At 43.0% G+C, this 21,729-nt stretch overlaps 1 protein-coding gene across 5 annotated transcripts in view; it reads left to right on the top strand.

The window, feature by feature from the left end:
* CRIM1 (cysteine rich transmembrane BMP regulator 1) overlaps window positions 1-21,729 on the top strand; it is a 182,675-nt gene that overhangs the window by 20,104 nt on the left and 140,842 nt on the right. For all 5 annotated transcript variants that reach the window (XM_032410281.1, XM_032410282.1, XM_032410283.1 and 2 more), the window contains exon 2: window positions 18,885-19,058. In XM_032410281.1, coding sequence (XP_032266172.1) covers window positions 18,885-19,058 — 174 coding nt within the window. The remainder of the gene's footprint in view (window positions 1-18,884; window positions 19,059-21,729) is intronic.

The raw sequence follows: 21,729 nt of genomic DNA on the forward strand, positions 1-21,729 counted from the left end.
GTGTCCCTGAGCTGCTTTTTTTTTGCTTACAGAGCCCTGGAACTTGGCCAGCTTCAATGAGGGGGAGGAGGAAAGGTTCAAGTTTGAGAGCCCTGGGTTTATTTCTGGCTGTTCAGATGTGAGACAGTGGGAGAAGGCATATAGTTTGAGGGAGGTCGCAGGCTCAAAGGTTCATGCCACGGGTAAATGCGGGATGGATTTTTTATCGCGGCTTCACACTTTTACCTCTCAGACTTGGTTGCTTCCAAGGGGTGAGGCACAACGTCTGGATCTAGTGTGGTGGGTGTCTCGGAAGTCTCTCCTAGCCATAGTCCAACCGTAGCACTCTGTTCCCTTTCTTTCTGAATTTGTAGTCAAATAACTAACTTCCTGACCTGCCGTGAGACTTGATTTTTACAAACAAAACACCATGCATCTTGGAGAAGGGCAGTTAGGTGAATACTAAATGCCTGTAGCATTTGGGGCTGGAGTTGCGGGAGGTAGCGGTTGGTGGCTCCGTGCATCACCAGCTCTAGCACGCTAAGAGCGAGAGGCAGGCAGACACACCCCAGTCTGGAGCCCCCAAACCCCCCGAGTCTTTTTCCCTTAATGGGTTGGTCACTGATTTCCCCTGTGCAGATTCTGAATCCCTTTCTCTTGTACCCACCCTTGTTGAGGAAGCCCCGCTTCCAGCCGCTGCCCTCACTCGAGCCCCAGCTCTGCACGCGGGTACCCTCTGCCGTTAGCAGTTTGGGGACACCGCCCAGCCAGCCCGCCCACTGCCCTCCTCAGCGGTGCCTCTGGCCTCACTCCTAGCGCGGGTGCTGCCTCCTTAGTCCTGCTGCTTGCTTCCCGGATGAGCAGTCACCACAGCCTTGGGACATTTTACCCACCCATAGGACTAGCTTGTGTTCCTTCATTTGCCGGGGAGCACTGAGGATGCTGTCTCAGGAAAACCTGCCCAGAGGAAATGACTTCCTCAGGAGAAAGCACATTTATCAGTAGAGGCAATATTATGTGCTAGCAGGGGTTCAAGCTCTGAGGTCAGTTCATAGTCCATCCTAGTGACTTGCCTGGTGCCTTACCCTGCCAAGCTGCTTGACTTCTGTGCATGGTTTCCATCCGTAAAATGGGAATAGTAATAGGATCTACCTCCTTCAGGTTGTTATGGGCCATACCTAAGTTAACTCATTTGTGTACAGCATTGGAATAGTAACCTGTACATAGTAAGCAGGTGGTTGATGTTAGCTGTCATTGTATCTTTTTGTCCCTCAGCTTTGAACACTGTGGCTTGTACGTAGCAGGTGTTCATTAAATGTCTTGTTGACTAAATGTAATATTCTGAAGGTGGAAAGAAAATGACTTCCCCTTCTCTTACCATAAAATAAAAGTAATATTTGGTTGCAATAAGACATTGTCCACATGAAGATACTTGCCCCCTGGTTGGAGGCAGGGTAGGAGGATGTTCCAAATTAATTATCAGTAACAGTGTGCCGTGATTTCTTCATCAGACCTAACACACCCAGTCTGTCAGTAGTTTGAATAATGTTTACTGGCTCCCAAGATAATTTTGAAAGGACAAAACAGCTTAATAGTGATTTATTTCCAGTAAGCATTGTTATTGGAACATTTCAAATTCCAGCATATTTGATGGCTATATTAAAACAGGCTCTGCCCTTCATGGGTTCACCGTGTTCTAACTTATGTTTGCTTTTAAGGCGGAAGATGGGTAGAAAGATGCTCTTTAATTGAATAGGTTCCTGCTGCTTTGTAGCCAACTCAGTGCCTAGCGTGGTGCCAACAAAGAAGTAGTTACTCAGCAAATAATATTTTAAGTTAATTAGTAAATTGATGGTACGTTTTTCTTCACATTACATCACACTGATGGCTTGAAGGTACCTGTGAGGAGGTCTTGTTCATGATTTTCCTCCAGGCAGGCGTGCCCTAAGATGATGGTCTCTTGCTGTTGGGTGATAGAGTATTGAATTTGAGGACCGCTGTCAGAATTCCTGCTCATCTACTATAAGAAGAACAAATGGTCCCCAAGGGGTCCAGATCGATGGTGCAGGAAGGAGCACCACCACTCATCGCTGATGAGGTATCTGAGCCATACTCACGATGAAGATCACAGCTCTAACGGGAAGAGGTAAGTCATTGTTTTCTAAGTTAAGAAAGTTTAAAGGTTTATGCTGCTACTATTTCATGTGGCAAGGACTGAAGAAGATATATCCTTGTGTTCTCTTGGTAGGGACAGTGATCCGAACAGTAAGGGTATTTGACCCCGGACCTGGAGATTACAATTTGGAAAAGATGGTTTTAAAAAAGTGATCATGTCCACAAAGGCGACAAGAACATGAAGCTGAAGTCCTTTGTCAGTGGTTTATAAGTGCTTCTTTTCATTCTAAAAATATTTATTGATTCAGAAAAATGATATATGTGACAGGATTGCAACAATAGTTAGAATTCTTTTTCTTTATGGAGAAATTGGAGGAACTTCAAACTAACACACATACATACTCATTCAAAGAAAACCGTTTGCCCTGCCTTTTCAAATGACATTTTTGTTGTCTGGTGTCATTTTAATAATGTTTCTTTTCTTTTTTCTTTTTTTAGGTCTTGGTGCATACCAGAATTTTTTTCTTTCAACCATTAAGGTTCTCCCTTGTTACCCAACTTTAAAAAAATAAATTTATTTCAATGCGAATGAGTGCTGTGTGTTTCTTCCGTGGTGAGATTATTTCATAGGTGGTTTGAAGGATTCATCGAATTTTATAAAAAGAGTGTAAAACTGCCTTTCCACTTTCTCACATTTCTCTCACCCAGATTAAAGTGGCCCATTGAAAACCTGGCCTTTATCACAGAAGAGCTGTTGTGGGGCAGTCTTCATGGGCCACCTGCCCATGTCTGCTCTGGGCGCACACCGTGCTCATGTGCAGGAATCAGCCGCCACAAAGGAGCAGTCTGTTGACAGGAGGGACAACACGTGATGGGAACATGCACGTTTTACCCAACGGGACACTGGACTGCTTTCTTATGAAGGGTAGTGTGTACGTGTTGGGGTGGGGGGGGAGTCCAAATTGCGGTTAGTTCCAGATGATTCACCACATGGAAGGCATATTCTCTCGCTAGTGTTTGGGTCTTAGTAAATAAAGGAGTATTCTGTGTTGAATCCCGGTCTGACAGGAAGGAGGTGGTAATTGATCAGGGATTCTATTTTGTTTGTTTTCAATAAAAGGGATTACTTAAAATGAGATGACTCTACATCAGGATACCTTTTCATGGGATCGTTTTTATCTTTTATACAGAATTAATCTTCGCTGTTGTCAGACAGCCTTTACTCACAGAGACTTATTAGAAACAATTGTTGGTTTTTTAAAAAAAGGGAAAGATAGATATTCAGTTTGAAGTACAGTTGGCAGATTTGACCACTCGAGGGTGTTGTTTTCTCTGTGGAGCATCTTATAGAGGTCGAACCTGGCTGACAGATGCTTCTTATGACTTTGTCTAACCCATGAATGGCAGTTCCTCTTCATTTATCCCCTCTCCCCGGTCTCCCTAGCATCATTTCTCTCTTCCTTCTCTCTCAGATTCTATTCCCATCAGTCATCAGGTGGTTGAAGAGCAAGCCAACCCCTGTCCCCAGTAGGGTGGGATGCCAGTCCAGCCACGGGCCCTCACTGCCCATCTTCCAAGAGAGGACAGTCACCTTGACTGTCTTGGGAGGGAGTAGGAGGTCCTGCACCCAGGCTGAAGTTGGCTTATTTACCTGCTTACACAGGGACCAGTTGGGCTCCCAACTCCTCAGTCCCCCCCAGCCTCCCCTTCCCGGGTTCCAGCGGACTGGAACTTCTGTATTTGAGGAGTTCCGTGATGGGCACTGTGTCGTGGTCCTCCTCGCTGCCCCCCGTGGGTCCAGGTGTTAAGTCCCATCATGCTGCAGTCCTCAGCTCCAGAGGGTGACCTTGAAGAGACATATGTCCTGGAGCCTGATTTTGTGAGCCTTGGGGCCCTGCAAGCAGGACAAGTTGGGAGGCCCTTGAGAGGCCAGAGCCTGAGGGTTTGAGCCCAGCCCTCTACAGAGTTAAAACCCGAAGGACACAGAGATCACATGAAAGCCTCCCAGACTCTTCTGGGAGACACTGAGTCAGAGGCAAAGGAATCTGATTTTGCAAGAGGACAGTTTTGCTTTGGGAGGTGAAAGAAGCTTGGTTGCCTTCTGAGTGGAAGTGGCCTCCTATTTGCTAGTCAGAATGACCTCAGGCCTTGAGAATGACTGAGGTCAGAGAACTGTTGCTAACCCGGGAATCAGAGAATTACGGAGTTGGAAGGGTCCTCAGAAAGGCATCTCTGGGCCAGCCCCCTCGTTTTACAGATTGAGGAACCGAGGCCCGTGGAAGTCTGTTGTGCTCTCTTACGCTTTTTACAGTTTCTGGTGTGTCTGCAATGAGCCTCTTCTTCGAACCTGAGCAGGTTGAGTGGCTGCTGCTTGCCTGGTCTGGAGGGACCTCTTGGGGCCCCTGTTGCCCTCACTGCCCATGACCCTGGGCCCTGAGTAGTGGGCGCAGTAGGCCGAATCCTCCTCTGCTGAACTTTTCCCTCCCTGCCTGCCTTCTTGCCGCACCCCCACCCCCCGTGAAGGAGTCCAGAACCCTCCTTGCATGTGAAGCCACTGGAATGTAGCACTCTGTCCCCTGGCCTTGATTGTCCTGGATGGACCTGGCCTGGGAAACTGGAAGGACTCAGGGGAGGGGGGGCGGGAACAGTGCCTCATGGCCCTGGGGTGGGACGGAAGGAAAGAAAGTGCGGGGAAGTGTGACCTCCCCGAGTAGGCCCAGCTGACTCTCACCACATGGGAGGCCGGCGCGGGCGTTGGGCTGGCAGACTGAACAGGCAGGTTTTCCTCAGGCCAGGCCCATGGGTGGGGGCCTCTGGCAGTGCTGAGCCCCAGGAGGTGAGCTGCTGGGGGAATTGGGGTGAAGAGGAAAGGGTTTGAGAGGAGCAGACCAGAATGCAGAGGAAGTCATTGTAACAGGAGGTGATGAAGGTGAAGGTGGTGGATGGAAAGAAGGAATGTCCAGCCACTGTGCAGACTGGATGCATTTCTCACTTCAGAAACCAAATGTTAGGAGACGGGAAAGACTGCCTTAAAGAAGCTTCCACCCTGCTTCGAGACTGCGGGCTTTTTAACATGCTTACCCTGGCAAAGCAGGGTTAGTAGGGAGGGTGGCTGCACATTCAGGTGTGAGGCTCTTGACACTTAGCTGTCCCTTTCTGTCTTCTGCCGGTGAGGACACCCCACCCTTGACGACCCTCAGACGGTTAGCCGGTTACATTCCCTTGAAGAGATTTTTAAAAACCCTGAGGCTCAGCCAGGTGGCTCTCCACCCTCTCTCTGCCCCTTTCCAGGGTAAAGGAACCTTGCTTCTTCCTCAGCTCCTTCCCAGTTAAAGCCTGTGCAGAACTCGGGTGCAGAGCAAGGGTGGGGACCGCCTCATGGAGCCCCTGGGCAGCCGTGAGCAGATCACACCTTGCCCCGCCGCCTGTGAGGTTCGTCAGGGTGGCAAGCCAGCTGTTTGTTGAGTGTCTAAAATTAAATTCTGTGCTTCTGGGAAGGGAACAGGAGTGACAGGTGGCAGAGTGTTTCTGAAACACCTTTTTAAGAGGAGAGAAATTGCAGCTGCAGCCGTACCTGAAGGGGTTGGGTTTCCTTTGCTTCCGGAATCTTCCCCGTGCTGAGTCTCTTGACTCTTCCCGTGCCCAGGGTTGTCTTGAGCCTTAATTAGAGTTCCATGGTCCCGCCACATCCGGTCTGAAGGGAGGGTGCCAATCTCCTCTCCTCTTTTCTCACATGACATGGTACAGAGCCCTAGGAAGAGGGGCCCTGGTACTAGTAGAAATGTCGTGGTTATTTGACTCATTCATTGGGCCTGTAAACCGCGGTCTGTGATACCCCTTCCTCTCTCCAAATAATACCAAAAGCCACCAGGTGAGGTCCAGTGGGATGCTGCAGGCAGGTCGGCAGGTCGGCAAGTCAGCATTTCACTCCCAGAGGTGTGCGTCTTAGGGACTGCCCTGAGAGCCTACCGGTCTTCCATAAATCTGGATGTTTAAAACAACTGAATTATTAAAGGGTACGTTAAATGCTTATATGTAAGTTTAAAGCTCCTTATTTCTGTATATTCTGATCCTTTGAAAATTGGTGATTCTTACTGTTAGTTAAATAGGGTATGGATTTCATCACAGCATCCTTTGGGAATTGTCTGCATTTGGTATTTCCTTTTATATCCTAAAAACCATTAGCTTTTGAAACGTATATTGAAGTTAATAGACAATAATTTTTAACCTTTCGGGCAGGAGTTAAGGTAGATGTATTTCCACAAACAGGTCATTTGAGCAGTTTTTCATGACTTAACACAGTAAGGACTAAATAGAATAACATTGCAGAATTGTGATCCACCTGCCTTACTGGGTATGGGAGTACGTGTTGCTGTAAGCGTGTAGAAAAAGGACTGGGTGATTCACATGGGTTTTATTTATGTTTCCTTTTGGAAGCAAGTAATTCTCTAGGTGTGTTTATGCATGCATGTGTTTTACTTTAAAATGTAGAAATATATCAACTTTCTTCTTTAACTTTGACACTGCAATGTTTTAAAAGACCCAAAAGGTACCTGCTTCCTAAGTCCCTGGTAGGCATGAATTATTGTACAGTTTGTTTCTTTTTCTTTTTTTTTTTTTGCACCTCAACCATTCCAGAAAGATTTTTTAAATATAAATGTTACAGATAAATGCATAAGTATTGACAAACTTAAGCAAACCAGAATCTTAGCTACCCACAGAATGTCTCTTCCTTCCCATGACGTTGTTAGTAGAGAATGTCCCCTCGTGCACCTACTCCAGCTTGCCATTCATTTCTCCATTCAGCAAGGGGGGCTTGGGACCTGCTGTGAGCCATCCATTCATCTCAGCAGGGAGTGACTGTGGAAATGAGGAAGGCGCAGTTTCTGCCCCCTGGAAACTCAGAATCTAGCTGTGGGCAACCCGCCGCAGTGCCTTGGGATAAGTGAAGGGTTGTGGGTAGGAGAAAACCAAGTAAACTCTGAGGAGAAGACATTAGTTGGGCACGGTAAGTGAATAGCAGGTTTCCAGGTGAATGGGGAAAGAAAGATGGTGCCTTCTCAGAGGAAACAGAATCAGCCAAAGGCCCACCCAAGTGGACTTACACGGTGTATGGAGAGAACTGACGGATTCAGTAAACATTTGTGGAGGACCTACTATGTGGTAAGCCCTGTTCCAGGTGTGGACAATCCAGATGTGAATAAGACAGACAAATCCCTAAGCAGCCTGGAGCTTTCTGATCTAGGGAGAAAAGATGAGCAAAATTAGTCATAAAACTTATACCATGTCAGAAGAAGATAAGTGCTGTGCAGAAAAATAAGGCAGAGAAAGAGAACAAGGACCGTGTGACGCGTTTGGTTTTCAGTTTTAAAGAGAGTGGTCACGGAAAGTCTCGCCGAGAAAGGAGTGTGATCAGAGACCTGAGCTTGGGGGTGGGGGGGGAGCTGTGCACAAAGCCGCCGGGGGAGAGGGGTGTGTTCCAGGTTGGAAGGGACATGAGTGCCCAGGCCCCAAGGCTTCCTTGGCCCGGGAAGGGAAGAGGTGCAGTCTGCACAGTGGGAAGTAACCTGGAGGGTTAGCTGGGGCCAGGCACAGGCCTGGTTTATCGGTGGGAGGGGTCCTACTTGAGACTGTGGGCAGGTGGGAGCCAGTAAAGATTTTTGGATAGCGTTGGGCACCGGGTAGTTCAGTCGGTGAAGCATCTGCCTTCAGCCCAGGTCATGATCCCGGGGTCCTGGGATGGAACCCCGTGTCGCCTCCCTGCTCAGGAAGTCTGCTTGTCCCTCTGCCCCTCCCCTAGCTCGTTCTTTCTCTCTTAAATAAATAAAATCTTAAAAAAAAAAAAAGTTTTTGGATAGTGTTGGTAGTCATTACTGTTGTCATCACTGAGATTCCCAAACCCAAGTACCCAGTCTCTCAGAGCTTGGTGCCTGTTAGGCGTAGGGGTCCAATTACTACACCAAGGAAACTTCAGTTTTATCAGAAATGTGCAAATATATTTTCAAACACATTCTTAAAGTTTCTTCATCTTTCTGTGGTCTTGTTATATATACTTTATATGGTCTATTTCACATGAATCTTGGGGATTAAATCATGGCTCTGTAAATCATCATAACTCCCAAGATATTAATGTTCATTTCCTGACCTACCCAAGAGTCCTGCTTTTCATTGTCCCCTAATGTACATTTGCTTTTAGATAGAGAGTTCTAGGATGGATTTCAAGGACTTGGTGCCTTCAGAAATCAGTGTAACAGGCCCTGTGTTGCGTGAGGTTTCTTATAGGCCACAGTTGTCTCTCTGATTTTCATTTCTAATTTATAGCCCTACTTCCCACATACACATATTGTAGCAATGTGGATTCTAATGATGTTCTAAGAAAAAAAGATCTAGACATATACATCAAACTTTCACTTATGATGAAACCGGGTAATAGTAGGAAATTGTAAACCATGCACGCAAAACAGTGTTCATTGAATATTGCTGGCAAATTGTGCTTTGTTGCCAGGACCAGGTAGCAGGAGATTCTTGGCATGTGTAGGAATAAAAATAAGATCAAATATAGAGATAAACTTGCTTTATGAAAGAACTTAAAGGTTTGGGCTTTTGGGCACAATATTTAGGGATGATATTTCTTTGATGACCAGTACTTGAGTTAGTGATAAGGAAGAGAAATAAAGTCATTGGAATTAATCTTGATCATTTATCTTCCACTTGGTTTACTTTCAAGAATTCAGATAAATTATTAAGGTAAAGTTCACAGCAGTGCTCAGGTTGATTTATAAAAATATTCCTTACGAAGTGATTGCTAACCGATTTCACAAAATTATTATCCTAAAAGATTCCTTAATGCTACTTACAGATCATTACACCTTTTAAAAATCACCATTTGAGCCTCAGGAGTATTGCTGTATATGAGGGCACTGTTGTCTTAACAAAGAAACCCTTGTTTCCGGGATGATCGTGTAGTTGAGACATGTTTACGTTGTTGGGTTTTCTGTTCTGATGTTTCCAAGGGTCCTCTGGCAACTCTACTCCTGTTGACTTAGAAGGTGTCATTGTGAGGCCTCTGCCTGTCCAATGGGTATTGACACCAGCCGTTGGTCTCTGGGCCATATGCACTGGAGATGGGCTTCACCAGAGTGACATGGGAAGTGTAGGAGTGTTCCCTCCTTCCTTTTCCCTGATGCTCTCAGGTCTTCTGAATTCACTTGAACTTGAAATTTTGCCCAGCTGTTTGACCACCTCAATTCATAGTTCCATTATTTCCCTGCTTTATGATAGTCTATGCAGAATTCAGGCCTCGGTTGCTGAGCTTCTGTCCTCAGCTAAATGTGTTCGTCTGAGAATTAAGTGCCTAGTCTGGTCCCTGGCACGTAAAAATGTGGCTCAATAAATGTTAGTTGTTATCAGAAGATTTATCTCTGGGGAGTGTGTGGGGGGTGGTGAAGTATGCTTCGTTACCTGTGCTAACTATTCAGCTAGTATAATGAAAAATGTATATCCTTCAGAGTGCTTATTTTCAGAACGCTGTGTTCATTTTGTTGCTCTTGTTTGAGATTCTGGTCACATTTCTTCTTTTCATTCTAGTGGTTCACACTTTTGGATGAGTGCAATCAAGAAAAAAGGCATTCCCATATCTAGTCTTCTGTTTTGCTCTCGGTCATTTGACTAACAGATTTTAGGTTGGAGCATACATTAATATTTATAAAATGGGACTGTGCATTATTCATACCCACAAGTACCTTTCTGGCAAGAAGCATTAATTTGTGTCACATTATCTCATTATGGTTATGATAGACAGAAGTAGTAGAAAGGGAGATAATAGAGTTTATTATTTAAGTTATTATTTATTTACCTAACATAGTTGAGGTATATTCATTCACTCAACATGTCATAAATATTTATTGGTATGTGGAAGTTTTGGTTAATGTAATGTTGAGGTTAAAAGAAAATTTGAAAATTTACAAGTGGGAAGACTGGCATCCAAAGATGTTTCTTTCTTCCCCTACCACCAAACTGACTTTCCAGGAAAAGTTTGGCACTGGAAGATTCAGATTACTCTTGTCCTCTAACCCATTCCTGTTGATTCCCTCTGCAGATACTTATTTTGTTAAGCTCCTATTTGCCAAGTCCTACAGTCACCCAATGATAAAAAGAAAAGGAGAGAAAAACTAGATCTTTAGCTTCAAAGAACCCACATTCTGGTGGAGGAGATTAGATGAGCAATTTCATGATGCTGCCGTAGTGAAATAATTTTAATAAGTATACAGTAGAAGTCCCACAGGGGGGAAAACGCTTAATTTGGTCCCTATGGAGTGGATGATGCCTGGAGAAAGCATTAATAACTGAATAGAAACTTTCAAAGCAAGTAAGGAGAAGCAGCTTTCTAGGCGGAGAGAACAGTTTGTGCACAGCCAGGGAGGGAGTCAGGAAACAAACAGCCTGGGTCATTTAAGGAGCACGGGAGCACGTAGTCATTAAGTAGTGTGAGTATTGTGGAGTAAGTGGGGAGGAATGGAAGAGGTGAGGTTGAAGAAGTGGGTTGGGGTCAAATCTAAGCAGGCTTGGTCTTCCATGCCCAAGAGTTGGCTGGCCAGATGTTGGACTTTATTTTGGAGACCTTGCTTCCCAACTCCATATCCTTAAGAAGTTCAACAGGGCTATTCTACAACATCCCCTCTGTGTTTTTTTATACTAATGCACCTCTGTAGAACAGATCACTGTGAGCCTAGAGATGGCTGATTGCTGGGCTTAATCCGAGGATGGCTTTTAGAGTATCTAGGTGAAGAAAGGAAATGTGACACAATTAGGCACTTCTCCAAGATATTTTTTCCCTCGACCAAGATGTATTAATTTTTAAGCAGCAGTACATTTGATAGCTGAAAACCAGTATTCTTTGAAGCTTGGTGAAACATGGAGTTACATGTTTTAATAGACATTCAAGCTCAGAGAACACTGTGTTGCTCAGTAATGACATGTGCCTGAATGGAAGGCCAGCTCAGCACTGCCCAAACATGGGCCAGGCGAGAAGGCCTGAGATTTTCCTTAAAAAATATTAGGATCTAGGCTCAAAGCAGGGGAAGTGTAAGGGAATTGAGTTTCACACCATAGGGTACAAAATAATGGTAGCTCAGGAAATGTTTCCATGAGCAATCAAATACCTTCATTATTTTAAAAAATTTCCAAAATGTAACCATTTAACGTCCAACTTTGAGTAACTTCCTGGTAAAATCACCAAAGAGAAACTGATTTAAAAAATATATTTATAGGGGCACCTGGGTGGCTCAGTCAGTTAAGCGTCTGCCTTCAGCTCAGGTCTTGATCCCAGGGTCCTGGGATGGAGCCCCACATGGGGCTCTCTGCTCAGCCGGGAGTCTGCTTCTCCCTCTGCCTCTGCCCCTCCGCCCTGCTCTTTCTCTCTCACTCTCAAATGAATAAATAAAAAATCTTTTTAAAAATATATATATTTATACATCACAGTACCTGGATGAGTTGACATGCTATACGGTACTGTTAATCATAAGCCATTTATGAGATGTCTTAATAATCTTTCTGAAGATCCAGTTTTTAATTAATGGCCTCTGTTGCTTTTATCTCCGTAACTTCAACTTCCCTCACATATTTATGATTTCCACCCTTCTTGTTTCTTTGGACTTGCTCTGTTGCTCTCTTTCTAATTTCTTCAACTGAATGCTCTTCTCTCTTTTTTTTTTAAACCTCATTTCCTGTGAAATTTCCCTTTAAACACTGCCTTCCCTGTTTCCCAGCAATGTTGACATAGTATTTCTATTGTTCTTCATTTTTAAGTATTTGGTTAATTTACCTGTAATCCCCTCCCATTAAAAAAAACCTTTTTGTCATAGAAATTCCTAAATCTATATAGAAGTAGAGACAATTGTATAATGACACAGAACTTCGAAGGTTATAAATAAATTCATGGCCAATCCGTTTTAATACATTGAGACCTCAGCTAGTAAATCCTCTAGGACTGAGGTGTTAGAAAGGTCTTGCCAGGTGATCTTTGTTATAGTAAAAGCACCCTTCGCTTGCCTTCTTATGCCTAGTGACAGGTTTCCAAACCTCAGACTGGTCTTATGCCTAGTGACAGTTTTCCAAACCTCAGACTGGATAAGTGAGAAACTATTTTAAATTTAAATTGTGATCACTACAAGCAGGTGATTCTCTGACACTGTTCCCAAAAAATTGTTGGCATTGGACAATTTCGTCCAAGATGGCAGAATCAAGGAAACATGAGCATGAAGTCTAAAGGGACCTCATGAATTGTCCACTCCACCTCCTTTTTAGTAATGAAAAAAATTGAAGCCTTGAGGGGGCTAACTGCCTTGTTCGAAGTTGCTCTGCTAACTAATGACAGAACTAGAGTTGTGGTCTCCTGGGTCAGGCACTGTCCATGAGGAGAACAGATGTCTGGGCTGTTTTTCTATATGCAATTTAAGACAGATAGTTCCTAATTTAGGCAGAAGTGTGAAATAGGGGAACTGTGTTCTGTAGTCCCAGGCTCTGCTCTCCTCTTGTTTCATGAATTCCTTGCTTCTAGAGACACTTCTTGCCTTCTCTTAAGCTCCTCTCTCTTCCTGTTAGCTTCCTGCTATCAAAAAGGAAATTATTATTATTTTATTCATACACTTGGTATGATTTTGGTTAGAATGGCAGAAAATTGTACTGTAAACGCCTTCCTAGCATCTTGAATCCCTAGTACCTTGCTCAGTTCTTGATGTATAATAGATACCACTATCTGAGGAACAGATGATTGGAAGGAAAGAAGGAAGGGAGGGAGGGGGGGAGGGAAGGAGGATGGATGGGTGGACAGCTGGCTGGATGAATTTGCATTCTGTAGTTCATCTCTGGACCGCTTCTGTTAGATGTATTGCTAAGGCGTCTGACAAAAATTAGAGCAGTGTAACATACACTTACCATAAATTGATTGAGTAAATTGGATCAGTCCTGTTTGTTTTTCAGAGAATTCCCTACTTGGACATAATATGAATCAGTGGTCATGTTTGTTTGCTCTATATTTAGAGATCTGCATCAGTTTAAGAAGTTAGTCTTCAAAAAATATCTGTGAGCATATTTTAGCATTTCCATTGTCCACTCTGGTCCACAGTTACATATGCTTAACATAGTTTCACTTTGTGGAAATGCCTGTAAAACAGATTTTTGTAACATGAATCATTTCTACTGATAACCATAATTTTGCCCTTCCTGCTTTGCACTGATTACAGCACCAGGAAGAGAGGGAGAGGGAAGCCCGCTGGCTTTTGGAACATCCGCCTTAAGCTTGAAGCAGAGAGAATGAAAGCTCACAGCATTAGATTCCTCGAGCCGAATGAATGCCTGATAACAGCCAGCCAGGAGCTGGGGGAGTTAAGAGCCGCAATTTTACATTACACTGGAGTTTCTAGGCTGGCATGGAAAGAGATGCCAGTATTAGCTATTTGCATCTTACTGTAGCCACAGGGATATGTGAGCAGCTGGAGAATTAATTTGATATATATTCCCAGAAGCTTCTCCTCTGCCAACCGAATTCCATTACTGTGAGCTTCTGAGTGTGTACTGTGAATTTGTTTCTTGCCTTTTAATATCTGCTATAGCATATTTCTGGGTAAGTGGATTGGCACATAATGGGGTGCAGCTCTATCTTGGTTTGGAGGAAACTCCATTCGCCTAAGCTGATACAGGGTAGGAAAGGTAAGCCTTTGAGTATACAAATGCCTGTACCTCCAGAAGTCAGAGGTTTTAGATGAATACACAGTAATGTGTCCAGTAAGTGCAGTCACACCTGAAACGTTTTATTCCATATTAGTGGAATTTCAGACACCGGCATGCAGATGGAAAGATATTTTGAAGGGCCGAGAGGTGGAATCCAGGATCAGGGAGGCCGGAGTTGCCATGGCTGGTTCCTGGAGCTGCTGCTTCTTCCCAGGTCTGGAGTCGGATGTCTCCTTCCATCTTCTAGGACCCCTCTGCCCCCACATCCTCCTCCCCAGTGCTCTCTTTCCTACCCCCAGGATTGAGACTCCTAACTAGCCCTTGCATTTAAAAATCTTCTGTGTCACACGCGGAAGGAAGGAATTTCAGGCATCACTGAGAATACTAGAAGGTGCCTTGTGCAGGGTGAGACTGAATGTGGCCGTTGGAAGGACAGGTGTTTTTGCTTTGGCACTACATGTGTGCTCTTAAAACAAAAACCAACCTTCTGCAAAATCATTTACTACACTAAAAATGAGAGAGGTGTTGGGAAAGATAGGGTTAGGGTCACTCAAAACCTACGGAACTGTATACAGAGAAGGTAGATCTAGACAATGAGAATCTAAATGAAAACACGGACACAGGTAAGCCACCCATAGCATTGGCACCTGGAGCCTGGACAGCGCATCCTTTGCAGCCTTACCCCTGGGCTCCTACTCCTTCCTTCCGGGCGTGGCGCCTTGAAGACACTCACTTCTAATGGAGACCAGGTTCATCAGAATTACACCTAAAACCCAAGGGGAGTTTCTTCATCATGATATTTAAATACAGGGGGAAATATCTCTAGTTTTTTCATTTGCATTTGCAACGTCCTGGGTAGTTTAATGTCATGGAAAGTTCATTCACTACAGCCGTCATTTCTCGCGCTAGAGGAAGGAATTTAAACAAGATTATCTATCAGCCTTTTCTTAAGGTGTTCGTTATTGCTGAGACTTTTCCTTTCTTTGTGAGAGAACTTGCTCTTGATCTTGTCATAACATTAATGTGCTGAGAAAAGTCATGTATGAATCAACACAACGTTTGCATTTTATTGACTTCATCTTCCCACTGAAGACACATGTCTGTTGACGGTTTAGGGTAACCATTAGGAGAAGAGGTCCCCTGTAACCTTTGTTATTTCTCAGACCTGGATCCTATGCTGCCTTGGCCCAGGTATGTCAGCAAGACACGCTCTTTAGAAGAGCAACGCCGGGGTGGGGTGGGGAATCCCAAGACCTTTTCAGGGAGTATACGAGGTCCAGACTATTTCCATGGCAATATTAAAATGTTACTTCTATTCTGTGTGTCATCCTTTGCTCTGGGGCCACAAGGGCAGTGGTGGTCAAACTGCTGGCTTCGTAGCGCGAAGAGAGGGGGTGGTACCGACTGCCAGTCATGGCATTTGTCTGCTGGCCCTTCTTACCCATCTTCTTACATCTCGTGTTACCATTCTGGGGGATGAGATGGGAAATGTGTGTGAACTAATTCTGTCTCATGCTGAAGTACCGTGCTTGTCTCAAAGGAAAGCATCACGTCTTGAGATGTCTTCTAAGTATCCGAGTGGAGATGTCAGGTTAGCAGTTCTATGTGACCGTCTCTTCACTGAGCTACTTAACATATTTGGACATATCCGAACATACATCAATTTTAATTCGTACGTGAAAGTATTAGATTTCTCTCATCTTATATTGAGAGAAAATACTTCAACGTCCCGATTTGGTGTCTTGCAGAAGTTACAAACTTAAAAATACACTCACAGAGGTATCTCAGTTGTCTTTTCTGACTGGAGACTACATCTTGTCTAGAGAGTACCAGGAAAAAAGACTACTTGAAATAAATATTTAAAAGGCAGTACTCCTGCTTTTAACTCCTTCCCCCTCCACCTTGACCAGTCCAAGGAGAAATCAGGAATCCGAGAATCAGAGCCTTCATCCTTGCATTGTATATATGCATTTACTTAAGAGAGATTTAAAAACATCACATTTGCCAACCACTGTCCGCAGAACTGTTGGGCTCAGATTTGATTTCTGTAATCAAACCTCACTAAATTTTTGCTTTGAGTCCCTGTTGATTGGCTGTAAAATTATTTTAAAATATAATGTTATGTAATAGAAAAACATAAAAGCATTTGTCTCAGAAGCATGTTGTACTTGATTCCTATAAAGCAATGGTTGCTAAGGGAACTATTTGCCAAGAAAAACAAAGTATTGATTGGGGGCGGGGGCATGGAATTAAAAAGATTTCCTCTCAAAAAAGAAAATAAAGGCATATAAGACATTTTGGGATTCAGAGTCCACAGCTTCCTAACTGGACATGGTGGCCATGCCATTTTTTTGAGGGTACAGTCAGGCTTACCTGTGCATCTTCCCATGCAGCCTGTCACTGCTGCCAACAGACTTTTACTGGGAACAAAGCAGGAATCAGTAAGGTATTGGGGAGAGCATCAACGGCAATTGCCTTTTAATTCGGATTCCACGTTCAAAGAGAATGGTCTTCCTGGAAAACACATGGACAGCAGCATTGACCATACCAGTGATGAAATACATGGCTAGATGTATAGTACTATTATATATTACAGTACATAAAGTTAATGGACACTGGGGTTAAGGGGGTTCAAAGTTGGATAAGATGAGGCTCCTACACACAAGGACTGTACCTAGTGGGGAAGTTTGACTTACATAAAGCCATTACCACAGGGGACCAGAGGTCTGTGCACCTGCCTCAGGGAGCATGGAAAATGGAACCGTTCATAGTGGAGAAGACTTCCCCAAAGAGGTCACATTTGAACTGGGTCTTGATGGATGAAGAGGAATTACTGTGGGAAGAAGGGAGGGGGGTGTTCTAGGTAGATGATACTCCATGAGCAGAGGTGGGGAAGCAGTTATTAAGCGTTTGTAGTGAGACTCTCAGGGTGCTTAGAACATTAGGATGTGTGAGGGATTGGTGAAAGATGGGTCCGTAGCAGTACAAGCCATATCATGAGGAACCTTTTATTCTACAGTAAGAATGTTGGGCTTTTTCTTGTTGGCAAGAGAGAACCACTGAGCAGGTTTGTTTTTTGAGGACGATGATTCCCCCATGCTGGGGAAAGGAGTAGTGGAGGGACAAGAGGATAATGGCAGGGAGACTGGGGAGAGGATGTTGCAGTCCTTCAGGAGAATGAGGTCTTCAGGGAGTTCTAGTTCTAATGGAGGGAAAGGAGGTTTACTGTGGGAAAAGATCATCAGAATCCATTCAATTTGGTGATGGATTAACTGTACATATTTATAAAAATAGTAATAAATATTTCTTCTCAGAATATGATGGGGAAAGGAGAAATAGATAAAGGAGAAATAGAAGAGACTAGTTTTCCAGGGGTTCAAATGTTACTTGATTTCTTAAAAGTTTTTAAGTTCCTAGGGTTGACTAACTGAGTTACAAATTTGAATATAAAGTCACAAAAATTCCTCCATGACAAACTTCGCTGAACTGGATTAGGAAAGTGGTACTAAGAGCTTGTTCAAAAAATAAATGTAGAGATGGGAAATCATTCATGTGTCCCATGTATTATGTATTATAACTGAAGACTTATCAACAACTTTTCCATGTCGAGTTGTTTCATTATGTTCTTTTCTGGTTTTCCTTTCAGGATAATTTAGTAATTTCACTGTTGTCTTGAAGGTAGGAATGTACCTGTGTGTGTTTACATGTTATTTCTAAAAACCAAATACAGGCGAAACATCTTAAAACAGGTAAATTATGTTTTTGTTTAAACTTGTAAAATCATTTTACTAAGAGCTGAGACTTTGATCAAGTAAGTGAGCCTGAAACCAGAACAGAAGAGGTTTTCAAAGAATTGCTGTGAAGCTCTTTATATTGTAAATGATATCTTTCTAAAGACCCTTTGACAAGAAAATTATTTCAGCGAGGGAGAGTAGCCTTTTGCAGTAAGTTAGTGATGTCACCGGAAGTAAAATTTAGCTGTAAAAAAAAAATTACAGCCATCTGTTTACACTGTCTTCTATGAAAACACATTCTCAAGATGGCTTTATACCTGCCTTCGTTTGAGCAACAGGTTTAAGGTATCTTAAATTCAAGCACTTTAAAAAAATTCTCTCCAGATATGGTTATCAGAAACAAGTTTACTATTTAACAGGTAGTACCTAGTTAAGGTACGATGAAGTGTCTATGAAAGATAATGTTGAGAGGGGGGGAAAACTCATAAAGTGCCCCAGAGATTCATAGAGAAATAGCCTGATTTCCTGTAAGAGGTGTTTCAGCTGTGAGGAATAGCATTACGGATTTAGTCGGCCGATGGTTCTGTCATGCTTGTGTCATGTTTCATTTGTCTGAGCTGGAGCCCATGAACATAGTTTTGAAATCTGCTTTGTTTCTTATAGTCTACTCCTATGATTGCATGACCAGGATAGTGATTTGGTCTCAGCTTCAGAGTATGACTTCCTTAGCCTCTCACTAAGCGGTCGCCCTCAGTTTTGTTGTCCTCTCTGGCTTTGGTTTTGGGTGGACATTAGCATCTGAACTGAAATGCGTTGGTGGAATCTCCACTGCTGTATCCATTCTTCCTTCTTTTGGTGGTGTCTGAGGCTTTATGTTGATTAGCTGTCTTGATGTATTAAATTGCCGGCTATTTTAAACCCAAAGCTCGTCTCTACCAGATGGACTGAAAAAAAACAAAACAAAAAACTGTGGGTATTTTTGAATCATTTTGTAGGTTGACTGAAGTGTCTCCTGTAATTTTATTGAAAGTAGGAAAATCCAGGAATCTTTGTTTAAAATAACATGTAAGAGAAGTGGTGGTTTTTGATCCCACACATTTGTATGTATGGTTATTTAGTGTCTACATGTATGGCTCTGTTTCCTTTTTCTCACTTATTTGGAGGTTGGATTTCATTCATTTGTCAAATTGCAGCCAAAACCACCTTTTGTAAATCGAGGTGTGGATATCAGGTGTTAATCTTGACAGTTTTGCACATTTTTGCTTTCAAACGGGCCTTTGAATGAAGCCGCAAGCAAATATTCTGTGGTTGTTAATTGTTTTACAGATGAGAACTGGGACGATGACCAGCTGCTTGGTTTTGAACCCTGCAATGAAAACCTTGTCTCTGGCTGCAATATAATCAATGGGAAATGTGAATGTGACACCATTCGCACCTGTAACAATCCCTTTGAGTTTCCAAGGAAAGATATGTGCCTTTCAGCTTTGAAGAGGATTGAAGGTAAGTACTGATTCTCAACAATTGTCAGGCTTAGTGCTGTGTCATATTTGAGCTGGAAGAGGCAAAGACATGCTTACAGAGATTGGTACCTTTTATAATCCCAAACAAGATGCATAAAGTTGACTGAGTACTGACATGATGATGTGTGTGCACCATGTACATCTGTGTTTTCTGGAGGTCATGGATTTGGTAATGCTGTGGTCTCATGAGCAGGGTAGTTTGTGCCAGCTTGCTTAGGTCACCTCTGCATACTGGATGATTTCACAAGTGGTGTGCTTGAAATTGGCATCTGTTGTCACCAGGTCCATTCCGCTTGATTTACCGTAGCATGGTGCTCCATGAGGAGAGTGCTAATTAGAAATGCAGCTCATCTGGCAAGGAACTATGTCTCTAACAGAGATGGGAGAATTGCACAGTGATGGTTGAAGGCTCAGGTGGGTTTTGCCGTGGGGCAAAACCACATAGGTGTGGATGGGTCATTGGGTGCTTCGCCTGTGGAATGAAGTCAGAAATTACATTAAAATAACAAAATTGTACTAATATAACCCATAACTTCTGTACATTCCTGCATAAAACCTAGACAAAAGATTGGAGATGTGGAAGTATGATTCCTAGCTTCAGTAATTGCGAGTGGCATAGCCAGAGCTTGGTACCGTGGCTCGAAACCAGGATTAACAAAGGATAAGGCCACAGACCAGCATGAGACTCTTTCCTAGCTCCGTGTTCCTCTTGAGGAACAAAAAGAGCCAAGCCAGACATTCTTAAGTATACCTGTTATCTCTAAAATGATGTCATTCTTAGATGGAGAGTTTGGTAATATGGTTTGGAATACCAAGGATTTGTGAGATCTCATAAGGGCAGTACAGCAGGACTGAAGTTGTTGAATTGTGTTAAGTTTCCAACTCATATTAAATGGTAATAAAGAATAAGAAATTTATAATTGCCTCTAAAATAGCTTTTATCTTCGTATTTACCAATGCTGCTAAATCATTAAAAGAGATTATAGTAGGAAACGATAGAAATAAAGTTTTAGAACTACAGAGAGTCTTAGGTAATATTTAGTCTGGCCCTTAAATTGGAAAATTGGAAAACTGAGCTGCATGCAACTTCTCAGTAACAAGCCTGGGACTAACCATGTAAAGTATTCTTCCAACTGCATCATGATATTGGACATGTTACCTAACTCGTATTTATCATCTTGTGGCTCTTTGCTCACCCCTGTCCCTACCCCATTGCTTCCAAAAGACAGTATTTTGCCAATTTTAGCATATAAACTTGCAGGGATATAGATGGAGTGGTCAAATATCTATTGAAATAATTAATTTAGTTACACATACTGAAAATCACATGATCTAAAACAATACAGCAATTTAGATGATTTTTGCCATTCTTACGTTTCACAAAACTTTTTTTCCCCCCCAAACGTTTCAGATGTATCACTGTCCCTGCCACTGTCTTTGTTCAGGCAACCTTCCAAGTCATTTAACCCCCTGTTTCCCAGCAGTCTCTCTTCACTGCCATCTGAATGGTCTAACAGGCAGCAAGTTGTGAATCTAAGTTATCACAAGAAGCAGGTTGTGAATCTAAGTTATCACAAGAAGTTTTGTCAGAACTCAGTGTCTTTTCACATAAAAATGGGACAGTTGCATTTTTAATTAGTTAGGTGTATATTTATGATCTTTACAATGTGGAGATTAATGGCATTGATTTTTAAAGTGATTCTAAGAAGGCTGTTTATAAGATCCAGCACTTCCAATTTTGAGAGCATTCCCTCAGGAATAATTACTGTAGCTGATTAAATTACTTTACTTTTTTTTTTTTTAAAACAGATTCTGTCAGATGACCTCTGTATAATCCAAAAGTAGAACTGGTTGAGCTCATTTAAAATTAATGTGTCCTCTACAAAGAGCACTTTGTTTTTTCAAAATAAAGCACCCTGCAATATTCAAGATCTTATAAGTCAGTATGAGGGATTTCCCTCTTCTGAGAAACAAGTTTGAGGGAGAAAGCCCTGCCTATATTCAAGTGCATATGAAAAAATTGGTGATGGTATGGTACTGTGTACAAAGGAGTTGTTAATAGGAATGAAGACTTCGAATGCTTCTAGGGATTTAAGGCCAGAAAAGTGTGACCTGGAATTGTAGGATAAAGTGTCATGGAGGAGGTAGAGTCTGAACAATTTGGAATTTGAGTAGTGATGGGTTCTAGGAAGGAGAACAATGTGGACAAAAGAATGAAACATAGAAGCAGGATTTACATGACTTATGTAAGACACTGGGGACCGTGGTCTAAAAGAGCAAGGTTTTGGGGCACCTGGGTGGCTCAGTCAGTTAAGTGTCTGCCTTCGGCTCAGGTCATGATCCCAGGGTCCTGGGATCGAGCCCCATGTCAGGCTCCCTGCTCAGCGAGAGCCTGCTTCTCCCTCTCCCTGTGCCTGCCGTTCTGCCTACTTGTGCTCTCTCTCTCTCTCTCTGTCTCCCTGTCAAATAAATAAATAAAATCTTTAAAAAAAAAAATAAGTAAAAGATCAATCTATGTTGCTATCAACCTCTGTTGATAGGTTAGAGGAAATAAAGATGGGGAGCAGCCTGGGACTAGATGACAGAGTGTCTTCGCATCTCAGAGGGAGCTTCAGCCTGGTAAGAGGAGCTATCAGGAACCATTGCAGGTT

The sequence above is a fragment of the Phoca vitulina genome, unplaced genomic scaffold (genome assembly GCF_004348235.1).
Source record: "Phoca vitulina isolate PV1807 unplaced genomic scaffold, GSC_HSeal_1.0 scaffold12, whole genome shotgun sequence".
In the NCBI taxonomy this organism is placed as follows: Eukaryota; Metazoa; Chordata; class Mammalia; order Carnivora; family Phocidae; genus Phoca; species Phoca vitulina.